The following is a 20,243-nucleotide window of genomic DNA, read 5'->3' as shown; positions in this document are numbered from 1 at the left end:
GGTTAAATTTTTGCATTTGAGAGTGTGGATCCTCACTATACGGAGTGAGGGGCAGGGTCGGTTCATTTTTAAGGTGCATGCACCAGTTGATGGATGAGTCCCTGAGCTTGTTTTGCCTCTTGAAACCTCCTGAGATGTAGCCCAGAATGCACTGGTCAGGAGCAAGTTCTTCTCTATTCTGTCCTGGGCATCTGTCAGTGGCGCTCTCAAACATGTCCTTTAGTGCGTTGAGTACATTTGTCACACCAGTGCAGTGTGCTGACACTTTCATTTAAAGCCTCAATCTGTTTTCTGACTCTATTCAGAAGTGCCATTTTGGTCTGGTTTCTGCTGTCTCATTGCATTTAGAAATGTAGAAAGAAGTTGATTGAATGAAACCTTTTTTCTTGCCATAAATGCAAACAATGGTCAGTAATAACAGCTAACTGGTGAATTCAACAAGTCACCTAAACATTTGTCTAAGTGCGGGTAGCAGGAGACAAACAGACAAGTACAAGTCCAAAAGTCACATATAGACTTATGTCAGTCCACCTGCAGTAGAAGGACAACAGACTGAAATTAAGTCGACATTAGCAAAGCCAAGCTTCACACGAATTTGCCTGTGGCATAAAGACGATCCAAGTCTGTCTGCTGTGTTCTAGTGGGAGACATTGTTATTGTGTTTTCGCCGGTCTTTGAGGCACTGACACCGATGTTTATGAAGTCTGATATTGGAACAGGCTCCACACACTGAGCTCAGGAGGCAGTGAAACAGTGTGTGTGCCTGGAACAATTACTGCTGCTTATGCCAAATGGAAAGCAAGATGTTTAGGCCCAAAGGTTAATGGCTCCATCTGTTGGAGAACACCAGAAATACTGCTCTGGCATCTGTATGACTGTGTGTGTGTGTGTGCGCGCGCGTGTGCATTCCTTACACAGATAAGACATACGCATTAGTAATTTAGCATCTGAAGAATGTGAGCATAAATAATTTGATACAAATGTTTAAATTAGTTTGAACTTAGAATAAGAAATACCAGTTGATATTGACTAGCTAGCTAGAGTCAATGAAGATAATATTTTCAGTTAAAGAGTTCAGTATATATGCAGATAGAAATATGCTCTAACTTATCCACAGTTTAACTCCTGCCTGCCTGAGTTACGAAATATTTGTCTTTTTTTAATTATTTACCCTTTTAACACATCCAACTCATATATGCATATAAAGTATACTCTATGTCTTTGCCTTGTCATTATCATAGATGTACAACCTTTTTGTTTTTTTCCAGTTCCTTGGAAACACAGAGGTTGAAGCTCCAAAAGGCACAGAAGTTGTGAAGGATGCAGTCAGAAAGCTAAAGGTAAAGCCAGTCCTCAGAAAAGCTGTAGCCTAAAGGCTAGAAGTGTTCTTGAGTGACCAGATTGGAAAGGGGACTCAGAGCAGAATGGGTGGAAGTGAGTGACAAATGCTCCCCTCCCGCATCAGTTACCACCAAGGTGCCCTTATAGTTTTTCAGCTTGCAAGTATAGATGCTTTTAACTGCTGTGTAAGCACAGCAGTTTGCTCAGTCAGCCCTCCATGGGTATATGCAAAATTCAATAAAACTGTTACTTATCTGCCATGAAACATGTTATTATGGCATGCGTCAATCCTTTAACCATATTTGTCTTAATATAGCAACACTCTCTTTTAACCTGATAAATCACAAAAGTACTGGTAATTTAATATTCACTGTCAGTGACACGTGATAAAAACTCCTGAGACTTAATGCTGCTCAACGCTGGTTCCTCATATGAATTAGCTGATCTAATTAGATTCTGCAGACTCAATTTCCATATTAATGATTTCTTGGTACAATATAATTCCTTGATGTTTGGTATATTGTTACTGTTAATCCTAGTCCTGTAAATACAATAAATACAAGTGTGCTTCAGAATATATGTTGAATATATGAATGCATTAATAAAAGCTGCACTATATATATGTGTGTGTGTGTGTGTGTGTGTGTGTGTGGAAATGACACAGTTGAAGGTCTTTAAACTGTAGAGTCAAAAGACAGTTCTGTGTTGGTTTGTCATTACAAGAACCAAACACCTATCACCCGTAGTATAAATTTGTTCATTGTTAATTAAAAAATATTGATTCAAACTATTTTAATATTTATATTAAATATCATATATAATATGTTACCATTTAAATACTGTTTTAAGGTAGTTGGACAATGTTCGACACCAAGCCGGGCTTTGTCTATGGCACAAATGTTTGTCTGTAGTCGGTACTGTTAATATATCTTATATTGTGGAAATTATAACCTTCCTGATATGCGAATTTTCTTACAAGCAACCGCCCTTAACTAGCAGCGTACACTCCCCTCCTAAACTCAGTGCAAACTCTTGTTAATATTTATGCCATTTGGCAGCAAAGCTGAAAGGCTTAAATTGTATTTTGGCAGTGCTTGAAAGACTGACCGTTAGGATTGCAGCTTTTTTTTTTTTGCATCTTCTCTACAAGACTTCACTTCAATGATTACATTTTCCTAAACAAATCTTCATTGCCCTTTAACCATAATGTGCTGTCATGGATTTTTTTGTTCCTTGAAACCTTGTGTCGTCATTTCTATGTATTGTAGAAAATGTACCTTAAAGTCTCCAAAATGTTAGCTTTAAAGCAGCATGAATCATTACTACCTTGGTTCAATCTCACCACCTCTTTGCCTGAAAAAAGTTCCAATAGTCCTACTATACCCTGCCTGCCCACAATCACACAGCAACAAAGATGGTAACTAGCTAATGAACACAGTAGAGCAATTAGATACTAACTGAGATTAAAAAAAAAAAAAAAAAAAATCTTGGAGTCGATTTGCCTGATGGCCAGAAACATGACTTCAAATCAGTGTTAATGTTGCTGTCTGCTGAAAGTGTAAATACGCAATTAATTGCTAGCACTTTGATCATCAACTGTTTGAATTGATGTGTTCTGATACACAGCAGTGGCAAAAAATAACTGAGGCGCTTATTTGTTTGTTTGTAATTTCTCTAATTGGAAGTTTCAGAGGCATATCAAGAAGTCGGAGGGACAGAAGATCCCCAAAGTGGAACTGCAGATCTCTATTTATGGTGTGAAAATACTAGATCCCAAGACAAAAGTGAGTGTAAATTGTTGAGATGTATTATTTGCAAGGTGCCTTGATATTGTAAATGACATCTGAATACTGTCAGCACCAAGTAGAGAAAGGAGTGAAGAAGCATTCATGGAATCAGCAATGAATGTATTGCTCTTGTGTTCCAGGATGTGCAGCATAACTGTCAGTTACACAGGATATCCTTTTGTGCAGATGACAAAACTGATAAAAGGATATTTACTTTTATTTGCAAAGACTCTGAGTCCAACAAACATCTCTGCTATGTGTTTGACAGTGAAAAGTGTGTAAGTATTCTCTGTTTCCATGTCTTTTTGTTCAAAGATTGTAGAGTTATTGCATATGTTTTATATTTGGATCCTGTGTTTTGATTGCCATTGTTGGCATCTTGTAGTCAACCATCAATTGAAGTGTATGTACCCTGTAGTGATATTCAGGTAAATAGCCTAAATAAATCTTTGTTTATCCCATGCTCCAGGCAGAAGAGATAACTCTAACAATTGGCCAGGCCTTTGACTTGGCGTACAAGAAGTTCCTGGAGTCTGGAGGCAAAGATGTGGAAACCAGGAAACAGATTGGAAGCCTACAGAAAAGAGTATGTCTTACATCAACCTTTAACATTCAGATCAACCATTTGGTAGAGCACATTCTTGTTGAGGAAATTTGTTGAACACAGGACCCATACAAACAAACTGTGGGGTCTAATAAAAAAAATAAAAATGATAAAAACAGTGATTATTTGTTATTTTTACTGATTGTTGTTATTATTGCCCTATGGAGATAAAAAAAACATTGTTTTTTTCTTAGTGGGGATGTTATTAATTCAGCTTATTTTATTCCACATAAGGCTGAACTGAGTTGAAAAATGGTACCACCATGCTGCCTTGCTGATGACTAATGCAAAACCTGAACTTGTTGGTTGCTTTAAATCATCCAGTGTGAACTATTAGGCTGTCTTGATGGAATGGGTCAGTAATGAATATTAATGATGGAAAGCTTTGTTGTAACAGACTCAGTGTCTAATTGAATTATTGTGCACCCTGCTGAAAAAGTGAAGCCATCCTCCTGGTTTTGTATAAATGGAGATTATTTAAGTCATTTGGTTGAATTTGATTATATGAGTAACAATACAGTATATTGTAGCTTAACACTAATGTGACATGCACTGTACTTTAAAATGTATTAATGCTGTAGTGGTCATTTAAAACCAAGACATTAACCCAAAGCTAAAAGCTCATTTTTACAGGCCATGGATGATTTACTACAGTGGGGTTGCAGCATACTGAGTTTATCAGTGGTGCCCACAAGTGTCTAGAAAACTTGGGTTTTATATAGCTGATGTTTCTGTAACAGGCACTATACTACAGTTTATCTGGGATTTAAATTACATGTTTTGTTTTTATACAGATTCAAGAACTGGAAACAGAAAACTCAGAGCTAAAGAAGCAGCTTCAAGATCTTGAAGAACAGCTGATGATAGCTCATGTGCCACCGGTAAGGACAAACTACACGGACACACAACCTCTCAATTTATAGAGACAATCAAATGTTGATTCTACCCATTACAGCAAGTCTGTGTAACTTATTACTGTACCCCTTACAGCAGGGTTGCAATCTGTGTAGTGTAACTGTAACAAAATTAGTCATACATCCAGAAAATTGTATCCAGCTGAATACAAAGCAGTATCTAAACAACGTCAGCTAACACTAACATTCTATAGCTGCAAAACCGCTGAGCATATTGAAATGAACATCGTGTTGTGTTGCTTATGAATTTACATTTCTTTGACTAAGATTGGGTTATCTCTGATTTCAAAAGCTGAAGTCATGGTCTCACTTTAACAGCAATGTCTGCAGACAAACTAAGACAGCTTACTAAAGTAATGTGACTGTCAAATCATGTGTGATTTAAATGTTCCACATGCAGCCAAAAGTACACAACCCCAACCCTCTTTTAATTATAACAGCTGACAGCGGGTAAGCTTGTGTGTTGTGAAAGTATTTTTAAGGGCAGCTGGATTTGCTTCTGTGATTAAATACATGGCCTCAGAGTCAGGGTTGGAATGACCAAACCTATGTGGAGGGAGACTATGGGGTCATTACACACCTGATTCATCTGAGGAGGAATGTGATACATTCAAAATCGAAATGGGTCAAATGCCAGTAGTGGTAGCAGCCTCCTGCAAATGCAATTACCCATACCTCTCCTACTCTACAAGAATGAATAATATCATCCCTCTCGGGATGTTTTCTATCTACGTTCTCTTTTTCTCAGCTTCTGCACATAAATGCAGCTAATGAAGCATACGTGTTGCAGAGGCCCTCCTCTCTCTTCAGGTGTCACAGCATCAAGTCCCTCTCCTGTTTGGAAATCTCCTCTGTAACACTCACTCCTATGAGCTCACCGGAGTCCAACTTGTCCCCTGGGCTACTAACTCCTCCACCTGCCAAACCTGCTGTCCTTCCTCCTAAGCCGACTGAGGGATACAGCATCCCACGGCCTCGTGTAATCAGTCTCCACCTTTCTTTCTTCTCTGTGCATGTTGCTGTCCTGGAGCCTTATTATCTGCTGCCTCTCTCGCTCTCTCTCTCTCTTTCTGCTTTGCTTGTTTCGGCTACTTCTCTTGCTTGTGTATCAAAATAGCTGTATAGTTCATACATCTGCAAGTTTGCATACATTTGACACTGCCTTAACTGCTCCCATTTCCACGACTTTCCATACAGGCAGGGAGCATCTCCATGAAACCACAGTCTACGGATATTTTCGATATGGTTCCCTTCTCTCCTGTGACACCACTGGTGCCCACACTGGCCAGCAACGGCTGCCCGCCACCACCACCAACCACACTGCCACCAGATATGAGTGAGCTCAAACACTATCTGGTCTCAGGAATTACATGTTGTAATTAGTTCTCTGGCCTTATTTTAAGGATTGATGGAATGTGGCTGTTAAAAAAGGGATTTGTTTCTATCTATAGGATAATACACAGGAGGCATCACACGACCGTGTATTGTAGATATTTGTGAGTGATATTTCTGTTCTGTCTGTGTTTGTAGGGAAAGACTTATTTGGTGCTGAGCCATTTGATCCGTTCACCTGTGGGGCAGCTGATTTCCCTCCAGATATTCAGTCAAAGCTGGATGAGATGCAGGTGAGCGCCTGTCCGCATAGTGAACTGCAAGGAGGCTGGATCGATGACTCAGCTGAACCTAACAATAAACTGCCTCCAGCTTTCTAACAGTGGTGTGCCCCACTGTTAGACAGTAGCCTGTTTATTAAAATTATTAATGTTAAAATAAATTAAGTTTGCCACACAGTGCTGCATAAAGCTGTCAGCCAGCAGGTGTTAAAGTTTTCCTAATTCTACAGTCCAGTTTAGATTTGTAAAAAGAGATTTTGTAAGTCCCAAGCTAAATGAGTGCTGAATTTGACTCAGTGCTCATGTTTGATTTATTAGCGGCAAGAACAGTTAAGTAGCTGCATTAATAGAAAGTAATAGAATGTAAATTGGACACCTATAAGTGGAGGTTCTTATATGAACACATTATGAATGACTGTATGAAATATGTATGAAAAAATGACAAATTGTGTAGGTGAATACACACTCATCTGCATCTGCGTACAACTATATTGGATTTCCATGCAGTCAATTATACACAACTATCCATTAGTTGCAGCTGAGCATCAAATGTTTTGAATTACAATACGATTAGAAAATAGTGACTTCTGGACCTGAAACCAACTACCGTGATACTTGTCTACTAAATAATAGCAGAGTTTTCGCACTGGGCTTCCAGTAGGGGGCAATGTTGTTCAAATCCACTTTTTTTCTTATTAGTGCAAACTCTTCTTTAACTTCTTCCTGTGCTTGACTATTAACAGCTGAATTCATCTCTTGTCCTTTCCACTTGTAGCGTCAGAGATGGTTTGTACCCTTTGCTGTCCTTGCTAAGAATGTGACTGTGCTTTGGCTTGTGTGATCTGAATGCTGCTGCATGCTCCCACATTTACACGGTCCACTAACACATGCTGCATCTGTGCTAGTGTCATTAATTAGCAGTTTATTTATTCTCTCAGCTCTCTTGCTCTATAGTCAATGAGCTTCTTTTGCTTCTTTTATAAACAGCCACCCCTGTGGCTTATTAACCAAACTGAGCAGGTATTCATCATATGCTAAAATGTTTATGTTTGGCATCAAAATGTTGGAGATGCATCATATATCAGTTACTTTTGTATAATTGTAATAATGTCTCATAAATATGCTTTTGCAGGTGTGACCAGTATTGAATCATGCATTACAAAGAGGAATAGTAGAAGTTACAAATAGTGTGTGAACCCTTTGGAATTATCTGCTTTTCTGTAGTATTTGGTCATAAAATGTGTGAGAAACATGATGTTCTTAAGATAATAAAACCCAAACAATTATAATCTTTTATGAGATTAAACCCAACCATTAAACCTAACAATTAAACACTGTCAGTGTTGCTGGAAAAAGTAAATGGACCCTTGGATTTAATAACTGGTTGAAGCTCCTTTGGCAGCAATAACCTCAAACAATCAGCACAATGTTCAGGAGGAACTTTGGACCATTCTTCCTCAGAGAGCTGCTTCAGCTCAGACATATTCTTCAGGTGTCCTGGGCTGTCTGAGGTCATTCCTCTCTGGCTGGGTTAGTCCACAAGGTGGATTTTCTTTGTTTACCTTGAAGTGTAATGTCACTGCTCTGCTGCATCAACCAACTTCCACTGAGGTTTGGCTGGTTGAGATTCTCCCCAGCAATAGCCATGCTTTGTGCAGTCATGTACTATGACTGAGATATCAATCAGCTCCAATGATTCCTCTAAACCCGTAGCTGTTACTCTGGCCTTGTTCTGTACCTCACTGAGCTTTATATGTCCACTTGTATGGAGAGCAGCCACAGCTCTCCAATGTCTCCATTCATAGACAGGTTAAGTGTGGAATGATGTAACTTTAGTAACTTGCTGTGCAATGTTTAGAGGCATCACCTCATAGTAAGAGGGTTCTGGGTTTGAGCATGTGGCTGTCCAGGACTTTTCTGTGCGGTGTTTGCATGTTTTCTATGTGTCTATGTGGATTTCCTCTGTGTACTCCAGCTTCCTCTTACAGTTCAACCACATGCCAGTTATGTTGATTGGTGACTCTAAACTGGTTGTAGCTTTGAATGTGACTGGTTGATCTGTCCAGTGTGTACTCCGCCTTTCACACAGTTTTAGCTGGGATTGGTTTTAGCCCCACTAGAACCTCCAGATGATAAGTGGTATAGATAATGTGTGGAAGTCTTCTGAGACTTGTTTCTTGTGACGCATGGTTCACATCAGCAGATGCTTCTTGTGAAGGTCAAACCCAACGTGTTTGAGTCTTTTATAAAAGGCAGGGAAGCTCTAAACCACACCTCCAATCACTGATGGGACTCGAGGTTTGCCAGGAACTCCAGGCCTGATTCCAAATAGTGTTTGTTGGTGTCATCAGCTGAGGGGTTCATATATTTTTGTTAGGGAAATTCTTAACAAAATAGACTCAGAGGACAAACTTCAGAGTTTTTCCTTGCACAAGGAGTAAACTGTCACTAAGCACACTGAATGCAGAGTGAGAGATCACTCACTTTATAGCTTACTATGACCAGAATTGCATGCAAAGAAGTAGTACACTCTTCTTGAGGTGAGGGCAAATTAAGATAAAACCCAGAATGGGTTAAAGAGCAGTCAACCATCTTCCAGATTAAGATAAGAGACCAGAACTGTGGTCATCCATCTCTAGGACAAGCCACTAAAATGGGCTTAAAATATGGTCAGTTCTCCAGTGTGTTCTCTACCGTCCTGTGTTCTCCAGCCCACAGATGGCAAAAGTTATCTTTCAGACATCTCAGAATTGAGAAACAAATACTCATAGTAAGATAAGTGTAAGGATATATGTAAACAATTTAACAGAATAAAACATTTTCCTAACAATTTTATACAGCCCACACTGTGAATGTTTGAATGATGTTCTAGGCATAGGCAAGAAAAAAATAAATAATTTGTGTATCTGTTAAAACCAGTTTGTGCTGAAATGCAGCTAAATCCAAAGAGCTTACTGACTGTTTTCTTTTCTGGTGTAAATGACAAGATGCATGAATGCCTACTTGAGGTTCTGATCTTGTACAGTAAATCATGCATGACCAAGCATGAGAGTGCAGTAGTGCTGTAATTTCTGTTTTGTTGAGTACTTCATTCTTTTTTCCCCATTGGCCCTAATTTAAACATCATTCAAACGTTGTGTTAATCAACACCACTGGGATGTGGGATCTCTCAGGAGAACACATTAATGCTCACTATCACTGAATGTCACAGCTGTTGTCCGGCCTGTCTTTCAGGAGGGGTTCAAAATGGGACTAACCTTAGAGGGCACCGTCTTCTCTCTGGACCCGCTAGACAGCCGCTGCTGATGCCAAGAAGATGCTCTTTGTCGCGTACTTTTAACTCGTTTGTATGAAGAAGTGCCAAATTCCACTCCGCAGTTGAGTCAAGATGTCACAGTTTTCATCTTGAAGTTTATATGCATTTGCATTTAGAATGGTTTTTTCGATATTTCAAGGTAAACTTAGATCCATTATAGAAAAGAACTATTTTTGTAAAAAAAAAAAATATGGAAGGATAGTTTTGAGTACTTTTGCTTGCACAGGCAGTGAGAGATGTAAATAGTTGAATATGTTCAATGGTACACTGTGGCAGAATTTTCATATGAGAATCTGTGTGAATGCACCATTCTGAATTCTGTATTGTTAACACATTCCTGTTTGTATACCAAACACAAGCTGGTAAGAAAAATAAATGCAATCTGTGTCATTACACAATCTCTGAGCATGCCCACAGCATCACATAGCTTATTTACGCAACATGAAGTCATACGTTATATAGCTAATTAATCCAGATGGATAGTTTTTGGCTTACTGACCTTTTTTCCACTTATTGTTTTTGACATTGAGAACTTTTAAAGTGTGAGTTGCCATCTCAGTATTTACTTGTCATATTTTTACTTTGTCATCATGTTAGTCTTCTCTTTTCTTGCACCAGAAGGCGCTTTTTTTTTGGACTTCCTCTGTCCATTCACAGTACTATTGCCATTATTTTACTTTTGGTTGCATTGACTTTGCTGTTACAGTAATTAAAGAAAGTTATACTGCAAAAGATGCCACTTATTGATTCTGCCATTTAAGGTTATTCTTGTCTGACTTTTCTAACTGTTGTTTGGAGTTTCTGTGCTTGAAATGTTCTGAATGCTGGCCACTACATCCACCACTTTATGTAGGTCCAGATTAAAATCTCAAAATGACTGAATGTATTGAATAAAATATGAAATTATTAAAGCCAAAATATCAAACCATATACTAAACTTGGATGGTGAACCTCATAAATGGTACATATTAACATTTGCATGTTAACATGCAAATGTTAATATTACTATTACAATACAGCCTCACAGAGTTACAAACTTGGCTGTAGCTTCTTAATGTTTTGCAGATACTCGTGATTTGTAATGTTGATGGAGTTTCAGGAACAGTTCACTCTGCCATTGTCCTACTTATTCAACTACATTAATATTTACTTTGTGGCTTTACTTCACATTTCCTTACATTCATTGGAGATTTTCTTTTTGTTTTGTGCCTCACGATTTCACACTCTTGAGGCTGAGATTATTCTATTATGGTTCAGATTTCTGAAGGACCAACAGAACAGGCAGAGAGAAGTATTTTCAATATTTATTTTCAAAGGATGAAATGCATCTGCTTCCAGTGTGGAACGCCCCTCCTACTACCCTTCATCTCCACATCTGCCCCTGGGGTATTAGCAGGCAGTCAAGCCTTGCAAATTTGTACACATCTATAATAAATATGGTCATATATAATGGTATTACTTGAATACACATTCATAAAACTTTAAAACAAACAGGTCACATTAGAAACGTGCAACTACGTCGAGTACATTTGTTTTTTTAAACTACACAAATATCTGAAAATTAGTCTGTGCAAAATAAAGTTAAAAGACCTAGCTGTACCTGAATTAATATGACAAGAGCTTGGGGGGATTAAGAAGCATATTGTTTAATTGTTTCATAGCAAGAAATACAAAACAAAACAGGCACTCACAGCCATCTTATTCTATAAAACTGATGATAAAAGGATTTCAAGAGCATATAAGTCCAGGATACTGCAAAGGGAGAACTGACATGCAAAAAATAGAATATTCTGTGCTACCTTTATCTGTACCATACTGAAATTGAAGGAAAGAAAAATGTTACAAATCACCACACACCACTCATACAACACCTCATTCATCTCTCCATCATTGACAGAAAGATCTTTATTGGCATCCCCAAACCCTGACCTGTACCATGTAGCCTGGGGAAGTGCACAAGGATCACACTACTTACAACAGCACCTGTGAAAAAAAGATTTACATGTAGTGTCATCGTTTACTCAGTTTCGGTGACGAGGTAGCTAACACTGAGGAATCGACAGTCTTAATGCATCTTTAATGTTCTATGTGATTGGTACAGAGTTTAAAGTAACCGGATACAGACAATGGTTCATTAAAACTGTCTTCAGAAAATACCTGTGCTGGTGAACACGTCATCAGCTGTATTTGTTTCCTCAATAGCACCACAATGTTTTATATTCAGGCATTTAAAAAAAAAAAAAAAAAAGAATAGAAAAATTTCCAAGAATTTAGAGCAGTGGGACAATGTCTGATGTAGCTTCAGTGGGATTTCTCTGGGCCTATAAACAGCAGTTATATCAAACATTTTAAGTTTTTATATTCATGATTCTTTGGCAGTGGTTTGTATAATAGAGTTAACTGGATGATCTTTGGACACCAAAAGTAAGCCTCAAAATACATTAAGCTTAAGGCAAACAAGAAGATGAATGATTGAAACAATTATTCAGATTTTCAAATTTTTTTCTATAAATTCCAAACATTCAGTGAACTTACAAATCTTCAATGTCTTGAACTGGGTTGAAAGGCACAATAAATATCTTGCCACAGGGCCAGAAGAGTTCTCAGTACTTGTATGTACAATGTGGCTGACTTTGTCAGCTGTCAGTTCAATAGTCTCAGGCTTCTCAGTGCATGCCTGCTGATGATTCTACAAGAAGCACACAGGCCCGATATCGATACCAAACTCTTGATCTGGACCACCAATGTCCACGGGGGCAATATCCACAATAGGAAGTCTTGCTGTTTTCTGTGTCCTGTACTCAAACACTGTCTTTCCCCAGTTGCCATTTGCTTTCTGTGAAGGGGAGACACATGGAAATGTAGTCATAAGCTTTGAGTTTTGAAAATCTCTTCAGTGATCTGTACATATAGTCAACACATCTCAAACTTCATATTATTGTATTGTAATGACTGCGCTCACTGACTCAGACAGATGATATCAACTGCTAAATGCTGTGAAAGGAGTGCTAATGAAAGTTTTTAAAAAAACAGCTCTGGTCCACAAAGCCAACACAATGAGCTCAAAAAGGTCAAATGCTGGAGGAAAGTAGGCTTGGGTGATCACTTTTTGAGAGTAAGAAAAATATAGATGAACGCCAGCCTTATACTACAGTACCTTTGATGCATTTAGTAATTAATGAAGATGTGAAGTTGATGAAATATTGAAACTTACTGAGCAGGAGTCCTCAACCACTGTGTATCTGAAGCGGTTGTTCCCCTCTGCTTTGAGCTCCAGGTCGTTGGAGCCTTTGAGGATTACAGCTTTCTTTAAGTTTCCTGTCTTCTCGTCCATATAGCCCACAGATTTCTTGCAGTGGTAGGTGATGGTCTGGGAGGCCTCTTTGGACAGCAGGCGGATGAAGGTCATCTGGACTGTGACAGAGTTTGCTGGCTGGTCTTTGTTGCCATATGTGAACTGAAATCACACATACAGCCAGTTAAGAACAACTCTACACCTTATCAGGAAATTTGTCAGTAAGCCAAGATTCACTGTTAATAACAAACGAGTTTTATTTCTTTTACCAGAACCAGATCTTTAACTGCATATTCTTTAACAGATTCATTTATACAGCTCACAGTACACAGCCCAACTTCCCTCTGTCTGGCATAATAAAATGTAACTGCTCACATGTGTTCCACTGTTGATGTCAGCTCCAAACCACACAGGTTTGTTCCTGGAAGAGCTCCACCATACTTTACGAGGTATGCTGGATGGGTTGGCAGAGATGCAGGTCTCTCCGGTGTCCATGTTGCAGTGCACTTTGATGGCATCCTCTGCACTGCCTTGGTTTGGATCCACCCAGTATTCACCTACACAATAAAACGATCAGGGTGTGGTAGATTATTGTGTGTAATCAGTTTTTTCCAACAGTACAGAACATTGTTCCCTGAAGTTAGTTCTCCAGATGTGAAGAAACAGGGACAAATATAGAGAAGGACATAATTAAAATTTCTACTGATATCCTATAAAAGTTCTCACCCCTAAAGTGTGTGTTTTAGTTCTGTTGAGCATGGAAAACTGATTTCCTCTCCTTATAGACTTCACATAAAATCCTCTTTCTGTGACTGTCACTGCCACTCACCACTCTTCTTCAAGGGATAGCATCTCTTCAGGTCATCACAGGTCCTAGCGGGATGTTTCCTGCTGCCGTCTGGGCTTTTCATGCTGTCAATCTGGCTGCTCAGGGCCTTCAGTGTGGCCTGCACACCAGGGTCGACAGGCACTATGGTGGAAGAGTTGCTGTTGGGCAAAGCCTCGTCCTCACTAAACTCAGGAGGAGGAGGTGGTTCGGAGTCGTAATCTTGAGGGCCAACTATGAGGTCATCCATAGCAGCCACGGGAGGTCCTGGGGCACCAGGAGGACCTGGGGGTCCAGGCTCTCCTGGCGGGCCCTGTGGATTTAAGAAGAGTAGGGAATTTCATTTTTCTGTATATTTTTTGTGTAACTACATTTGTTACAATATTTCATTAATTTGACATGCACAACCTGCTCTCTGTGTTTTATGAGACAGTACCTCTGGTCCAATTTCTCCACTGATTCCACGAGTTCCTGGCGGTCCCATTGGCCCAGGTTGTCCAGTGTATCCTTCCTTGCCAGGAGGTCCACTAGGTCCAGTAGGCCCCTGAATCATATTCCAACAAATATTTGTTTCCTTTTAGTCTAACAACTTAAAAATGAGCTGTTAGTTTTTCAAAATCAATCCTAGAAAAATATATACTTTGTTTCCGTAATTACAAACTCATAGTAATTCACAAAAGATGAAAATCAGAGGACAAAAGGAAGTGTAGTATTTACCCTTGGGCCACTTGGTCCAATGATTCCTGGAGCTCCCTGCTCACCTGTTGTACCCTAAAAGCAGAAATATATATGCATCAGTCCTCTAGAGACTTTCTGCTGTAAAGACAACAGACACTCCTTCATGCTTATTTTTTTTTATTCTATTTTGTCCATTGTTTAAGATTACACAAATACATGCATTCCAGTTTAAATTAAAAGATGCATAATCCAAAAAGTTGTGTTTTAGAAGGAGACATTTGTCTCAGTTTTTCTCTGATAGAAATTTGCTGATGTACTGGAAATAAAAAATGAAAAACCCACACTAACATAGAATAACTTTTATTTTTTGATGAGTATTAAATAAAAATATTTGATTATAAAAAGATAAAATTAATAAAAAAAATACGTTCTGCAGTCTGTCTACTGCTTCTTATATTGTTGACTTTACTATTCCTTATGTGTTATTAAAAAAATATATCACAGATCAACTTTCACCAAAATTAAAGTGACCTGTTGATGTGAGTGTGGAAAGAACCAGAAACCATTAAAGGTGGTGTGAATGAACTTCAGTGAGAACGATTTGGGGAGGAAATAGAGGTGAGAGGGATCAGCATGATCTGATTGTTGGGTATCCTTCTGACTTACTGGAGGTCCAGGAAGACCCTGCAAACCGGTGAAGCCCCGATGACCTTTCTGCCCTCTCTCTCCATGATCACCCAGATCACCCTTATCTCCTCTTGGTCCTTGAGGTCCCTAAATTAAGAAATATTTAACAATATTTATAATGATATTTACTTGTCATGAAAAGGAGGAGTTTGCATTCTGTGTTAATATCAGCCATAATGTTCACCAGAAAAAGTAATTTACCAAAATCTACAATGCATCTGAAGGATACAAGCTCTTTTATAATTATGTTCTAAATTGGACACTTACCACTAATCCTCTCTTTCCAGCGGAGCCGGGTGGACCAACAGGTCCTCTTGAGCCCTGCAAACAAGTCAAATCATGATACGGCCCTTGGAGAGTACATACCTCTGCCAACAACTCCTTATTATACACAAACAGATCATTTCTATGGCGTCATGTTCATTCATGTTCCAACGTGCCCTCAGGCTGTAGATCAAGCTGACCCAGATAATGTACGTACCCACATGTAAATCCCTTGTATCCTGCCAGTGGACTAAGACAAAAAGTAACTCACAAAACTGAAACTTCAGAGGTAATAGAGTCCACTTACAGCGTCTCCTCTCTTGCCAGCATCACCTGGTGCCCCAACAGGACCTGGAGGGCCAGGAAGTCCCTGTGGTCCAAGCAAGCCCTCTGGACCAGGATCTCCTCGGTCTCCCTAGAAAAGTAATACCTGTCAGTCACTTGGTATATGTACCAACACATATCTCACATTTTTATTGTTTTCTGTCTTACTCTTTGTCCAAGAACACCATCCTTTCCTGGTGGGCCATCGGATCCTGCAGGGCCCTGAGGTGCGCACAGAAAAACATGATGACAAACTGGAAACATTAGTAACACAATTAGGTTAATGTAACTTTAGAACCATAAAGAATTGAAAACTTGTACTTACATCAGGACCAGGATCACCCCGAGGTCCATTAGCACCAGGAGTACCAACTGGCCCTGGGGGGCCTTTATCTCCAGGTGATCCTGGGGATCCCTGTTTTCCTGGAGGACCCTAAGAAAAAGAAGCAGGTAACTCATAACACAGCACTTAAAGGACCATTACATCTACAGTATAACACACTAACTAAACAACACATTAGTGTTAACTAAAAAATCATATGATCATAGAAGTGAAATAGATATCTACGTGATAAATACTCGTGCAGTGGAATCATGATTTAAATAACACAGACCGCTGGTCCTGGAAGGCCTGGCATCCCACGTTCTCCTCTCTGACCAGGAAGACCCACAATGCCCCTCTGTCCTGTAGTTCCAGCTGGGCCTGGAGGACCATCAGGACCCTAATGCCAAAATCACACAGATCATTTACATAAAATACTGGCTTCACATTTATTGCTATGGCTTTAAGACATTGTGACTGGTAAGAACAGCACAAATACTGACCAGCAGCCATGCTTACTTGAGATCACTTCAGCAACTCAAATATTGTTATAAAAATGAATAATTACAAATTTGTCAAGTCTTGAAGTCAGTTACTTCAGACATTTTTGCCCATAAAATTCTAGTTTAATTTTTTGAATTTGTGACCAAAGTATGAAACTGGCAGTTTACCGTTGGTCCATCTTCTCCAGAGTCTCCTTTGTCTCCTGGACTGCCAGGTGGTCCTGGTGGTCCTCGCTCTCCTTGTTTTCCAGGGGGTCCATGGTCTCCACGGAGACCAGAAGGACCCTCTTTCCCAGGAGGTCCCAGAGGTCCAGCTTCTCCAATTGGACCCTGGCAAGAGTGGTTACAGTCATGACATGTGGAGCATGCAGTCATTTCATGTTAATGAGTGCAAATATATGACTGCGGAGACCCAAACTGGGTGACAGTGTCTCCTTCAGATTTGCATAAGAAAACCAAAGTCAATATTCACATATTAGTAAGGTGTTGTTTCCAGTAAAGATTAAATTATTGTTTTTTATACATTTTTTTATATCTACTTTTTAATTGTAATTTCAAAATCAGAATGATTGATTACAGGGACTAAAGCTTTTAGTTTGTCAGTTTTAATACACAACATGTAACAGAGTCAAATCGACACAGTCATCACATAAATTTATCAAATTCTGATTTTAGGTTCAACATCACAAAAATCTATCTTATGTGTGTTTTCATTCACAGTGAAAATAATACTTACAGTTGGGCCTGGTGGACCAACTCTTCCTGCAGACCCCGGGAATCCAGTGGGACCCTGGTGGGAGCACAAAGATGATATAAGGTGCTTACACACTGGTTAAAAAAATAAGAGATTGCAGATCTATTTCTGCAAACAGCAACATACGACTTAGAATATTGTTTGAAGTTTTTCAAATGCATCAGGTATTAAAAAATAACTGGAACAATAAGGAGTGATACCCATCCTGTGCTCATGAAATCATTTATTGATTGTGTGATTTCACCTTGTAACAATACCTCTGTAATAATGACATTATCTTACTGGTGCACCCTGTGTTCCTCTTCCGCCTTTCAGTCCAGCTACGCCAACTGGCCCCTACAAAAAGAGCACTATATTAGAAAAACATTCATCGGCAGAATATTTACAAAAAACAATCGCTAACTGCTCTGGAGTTTGACAACAGGTCTTTTGCAATGAATGTACAACAAAACTTCTTAACTGAACAGACTATAGATTTCAAAGTGCAGATAACTGAGGACAATGTTTATAATATCTAGTAATAGCCTGCATAAAAATGTGTCAGAACAATTCATGTTGAACAAATTTCTTAAGAGCACTTTGTATGTAGTATCTTTATGCTTGTAACTCACAGGTGGTCCATGAGCACCAGCCAAGCCTTGAGGTCCTGGTGATCCAGCATCTCCTTTCTGGCCTGGCTCTCCAGTCTCTCCCTTGACTCCAGGTTGGCCATCAGGACCCTGTAAAGTGGAGGTAATGGTGGAACTAAATAGATCAAAAATTATTTTTATCATTTTTGCTTTCCATTACTATTATTATCATACTTATTAGCTATTCATAGTTTTCAAAACTAAAGCCAGTATGAGTATTTGTACTTACAATGGGTCCAACAAATCCAACAGGACCAATTGGACCAGGGTCACCTCTGGATCCCTGTGTAAAAGGGTATGTTTGTGTAAAAGCTCTATGCAATATGTTATACATCATTCCCTGCACTGCAAAAAACAGGCCAAACTAGACTTGAAGTACAAGTTGAAAGCAGTGGCCAGGACTACTCACAGGCATGCCTCTGGATCCTGGAGGCCCAGATGGTCCTTTGGGTCCTGGTTCTCCCTGCAATGTCACACATTTACTGACAGTCATTTCTGCAATCATTTACTGAGCCTCTGCTGTCCCATAAATCCAGCTTTTTAATGTTTTCAGAAATGATGCAAGCCAAGATGGAAGATATGTTCAGATGCAGCCAAGAAAATAAGAAGCAGAAGGATTTAACAGCACAGTGGGCAACCTGCAAATTCACACTTTGCTAAATACCTTCATGACCTTGAATTAATGTGATGTGAATAGCAGTTTTTAAGGTGTGCAAGAAAGAGAACAAAGACCGTACCTTCTCACCACTGGGTCCAGCAGGTCCTAGTGGTCCAACTGGACCTGGGGCACCCTGGTGACAGAAAAGAAATCTGGTTGGAGCTATCTGATCATTGCTAATTGGACTAACCTGTGAAATCACATCAGTGAACATTTGAATAGATTGTGTCTAATCTGGAGCCTGAACTAATCCATCTTCAGCTGTTGTTTAATCTTAGTGTTGAGCAGAGGTTACAGTAAATGTGCTTGCAGTGAATGAAAGATGCTTACTCTTGCTCCATCATTTCCAGCTGTACCTTCTGATCCTTTCTCACCAACTGCTCCCTATACAGAGACAACAAAAAAAGGTGTAAGGCTCCTTCATTTACTGGTATTAATATATATTAGGTGTCAAGTTGGCAATATTAGCTGCAGTGAACTTAGTTCAAACAGAGAAATGGACTTGACTGACACCTCATGACAATTAGCCTCTTTCAGACATTATGAACATTTCAGCAGGATCAATCAAATAAAATAAATAATTATGATTTAAGCAACTACATGATGAAAGTCCTGAAGATGTATTGTTAGTTTTTATGCGCACTATAAAACATCAGTTATGTGTAAGAATCAATAGCATACAATAGAAGATAATGATGAACTTACTCTGTCCCCTTTAGGCCCAGGAGGACCAGAGATGCCCCTCTCTCCTGGCATTCCCTGAAGACCTGGAGGACCCACATCACCAAGTACACCAGTGGGACCAGGGCTGCCCTTTAGTGACATACACCAAGGTTAGTCTTTTTTTGTCTTCCAGTGGTTTGGTGGTTTTACACTTAACTATTCTCCCACATCAATAATAATCATATGCTATAAATGGGTTGATTGCACTGTACACTACCTTTGGCCCATCTGGACCTGGTGCACCAGGGATTCCTTTAGGTCCTTGCAGACCAACTGGACCCAATTCTCCTCTTTCGCCAGGAATGCCACGCTCACCCTGTAGATAAAAAAAAATCATCATTTCAGTCTCAGTAAGCATAAAGCTGGAATCTGACCCAGACTAATAAAAATAGAGGTAACTCATGGGGAAGTTCACCTACCCTTGGGCCAATTTGACCCACAGCACCAAGCTCTCCAGGAATACCCTGAAAATAACAAACAGTGGTATTATTCAGTGAGTCTAAACTCAAGCTCCAAATAAAACATTTCAAATTATTTAAAATATGTTAGGGCACCGAATGACATCAACTTGATTGTACAATATGTGATATAGCTCAAAGTAGAAATCAATGCTTTTGTCACACTCACTTGATCACCTGGTTTTCCAGGTTCTCCAGGGGGGCCTTGGTTTCCAGGCAAACCCTAAAATTATAAAGGAATAGCCATCAAAGCATTTCTGCAGCACAAAATAAGGTCTAATGGTTAATACAATTGCATACATACAGCCAACTGCTTCTGGTATTTTACTACCAGTCAAAAAAAGTTACCTGGAATCCATTTACACCTGGAGGTCCTTGCTCTCCTCTCTCTCCTGCAACACCCTTCAAAAGGAAACATCAGTGTCTTAGTAATTTGTGATAGCAATACAAATTACAAGTCATGGAGAATATAGACACTTACTGGTGGTCCAGGGGGGCCAGCAGGGCCAACTTCTCCATCTTTTCCAGGTGGACCCTGAAGTGTGTG

The 20,243-nt window shown here is 39.4% G+C and overlaps 2 protein-coding genes across 4 annotated transcripts in view; one reads left to right on the top strand and one right to left on the bottom strand.

Moving 5' to 3' along the window:
• Positions 1 to 10,307, top strand: part of gulp1a (GULP PTB domain containing engulfment adaptor 1a) — a 75,648-nt gene extending 65,341 nt beyond the window's left edge. Inside the window, exons 5-12 of one of the 3 annotated variants that reach the window (XM_026294723.1) lie at positions 1,269 to 1,340; positions 3,027 to 3,125; positions 3,269 to 3,406; positions 3,598 to 3,714; positions 4,527 to 4,613; positions 5,844 to 5,982; positions 6,177 to 6,271; positions 9,494 to 10,307. In XM_026294723.1, coding sequence (XP_026150508.1) covers positions 1,269 to 1,340; positions 3,027 to 3,125; positions 3,269 to 3,406; positions 3,598 to 3,714; positions 4,527 to 4,613; positions 5,844 to 5,982; positions 6,177 to 6,271; positions 9,494 to 9,565 — 819 coding nt within the window. In that variant the 3' untranslated portion in view covers positions 9,566 to 10,307. The remainder of the gene's footprint in view (positions 1 to 1,268; positions 1,341 to 3,026; positions 3,126 to 3,268; positions 3,407 to 3,597; positions 3,715 to 4,526; positions 4,614 to 5,843; positions 5,983 to 6,176; positions 6,272 to 9,493) is intronic. The other 2 variants (XM_026294725.2, XM_026294724.1) reach the window with 2 other exon arrangements.
• An 894-nt stretch (positions 10,308 to 11,201) lies between these two features.
• The window catches only part of col5a2a (collagen, type V, alpha 2a), a 38,929-nt gene continuing 29,887 nt past the window's right edge, over positions 11,202 to 20,243 (bottom strand). Inside the window, exons 29-54 of the mRNA XM_026294722.2 lie at positions 20,178 to 20,231; positions 20,045 to 20,098; positions 19,866 to 19,919; positions 19,658 to 19,702; positions 19,456 to 19,554; positions 19,221 to 19,328; positions 18,846 to 18,899; positions 18,595 to 18,648; positions 18,267 to 18,320; positions 18,087 to 18,140; positions 17,840 to 17,947; positions 17,511 to 17,564; positions 17,211 to 17,264; positions 16,643 to 16,804; positions 16,264 to 16,371; positions 15,975 to 16,082; positions 15,818 to 15,871; positions 15,633 to 15,740; positions 15,329 to 15,382; positions 15,041 to 15,148; positions 14,414 to 14,467; positions 14,133 to 14,240; positions 13,700 to 14,009; positions 13,246 to 13,427; positions 12,790 to 13,032; positions 11,202 to 12,411 (exon numbers count right to left, since the gene is read on the bottom strand). Of these exons, the coding sequence (XP_026150507.1) occupies positions 12,265 to 12,411; positions 12,790 to 13,032; positions 13,246 to 13,427; positions 13,700 to 14,009; positions 14,133 to 14,240; positions 14,414 to 14,467; positions 15,041 to 15,148; positions 15,329 to 15,382; positions 15,633 to 15,740; positions 15,818 to 15,871; positions 15,975 to 16,082; positions 16,264 to 16,371; positions 16,643 to 16,804; positions 17,211 to 17,264; positions 17,511 to 17,564; positions 17,840 to 17,947; positions 18,087 to 18,140; positions 18,267 to 18,320; positions 18,595 to 18,648; positions 18,846 to 18,899; positions 19,221 to 19,328; positions 19,456 to 19,554; positions 19,658 to 19,702; positions 19,866 to 19,919; positions 20,045 to 20,098; positions 20,178 to 20,231 (2,592 nt within the window). The 3' untranslated portion in view covers positions 11,202 to 12,264. The remainder of the gene's footprint in view (positions 12,412 to 12,789; positions 13,033 to 13,245; positions 13,428 to 13,699; positions 14,010 to 14,132; positions 14,241 to 14,413; positions 14,468 to 15,040; positions 15,149 to 15,328; positions 15,383 to 15,632; positions 15,741 to 15,817; positions 15,872 to 15,974; positions 16,083 to 16,263; positions 16,372 to 16,642; positions 16,805 to 17,210; positions 17,265 to 17,510; positions 17,565 to 17,839; positions 17,948 to 18,086; positions 18,141 to 18,266; positions 18,321 to 18,594; positions 18,649 to 18,845; positions 18,900 to 19,220; positions 19,329 to 19,455; positions 19,555 to 19,657; positions 19,703 to 19,865; positions 19,920 to 20,044; positions 20,099 to 20,177; positions 20,232 to 20,243) is intronic.

This window comes from Mastacembelus armatus, chromosome 21 (assembly GCF_900324485.2).
Source record: "Mastacembelus armatus chromosome 21, fMasArm1.2, whole genome shotgun sequence".
In the NCBI taxonomy this organism is placed as follows: domain Eukaryota; kingdom Metazoa; phylum Chordata; class Actinopteri; order Synbranchiformes; family Mastacembelidae; genus Mastacembelus; species Mastacembelus armatus.
The sequence above is the reverse complement of the archived record's forward strand: the minus strand, read 5'-3'. Positions and strand labels throughout refer to the sequence as shown.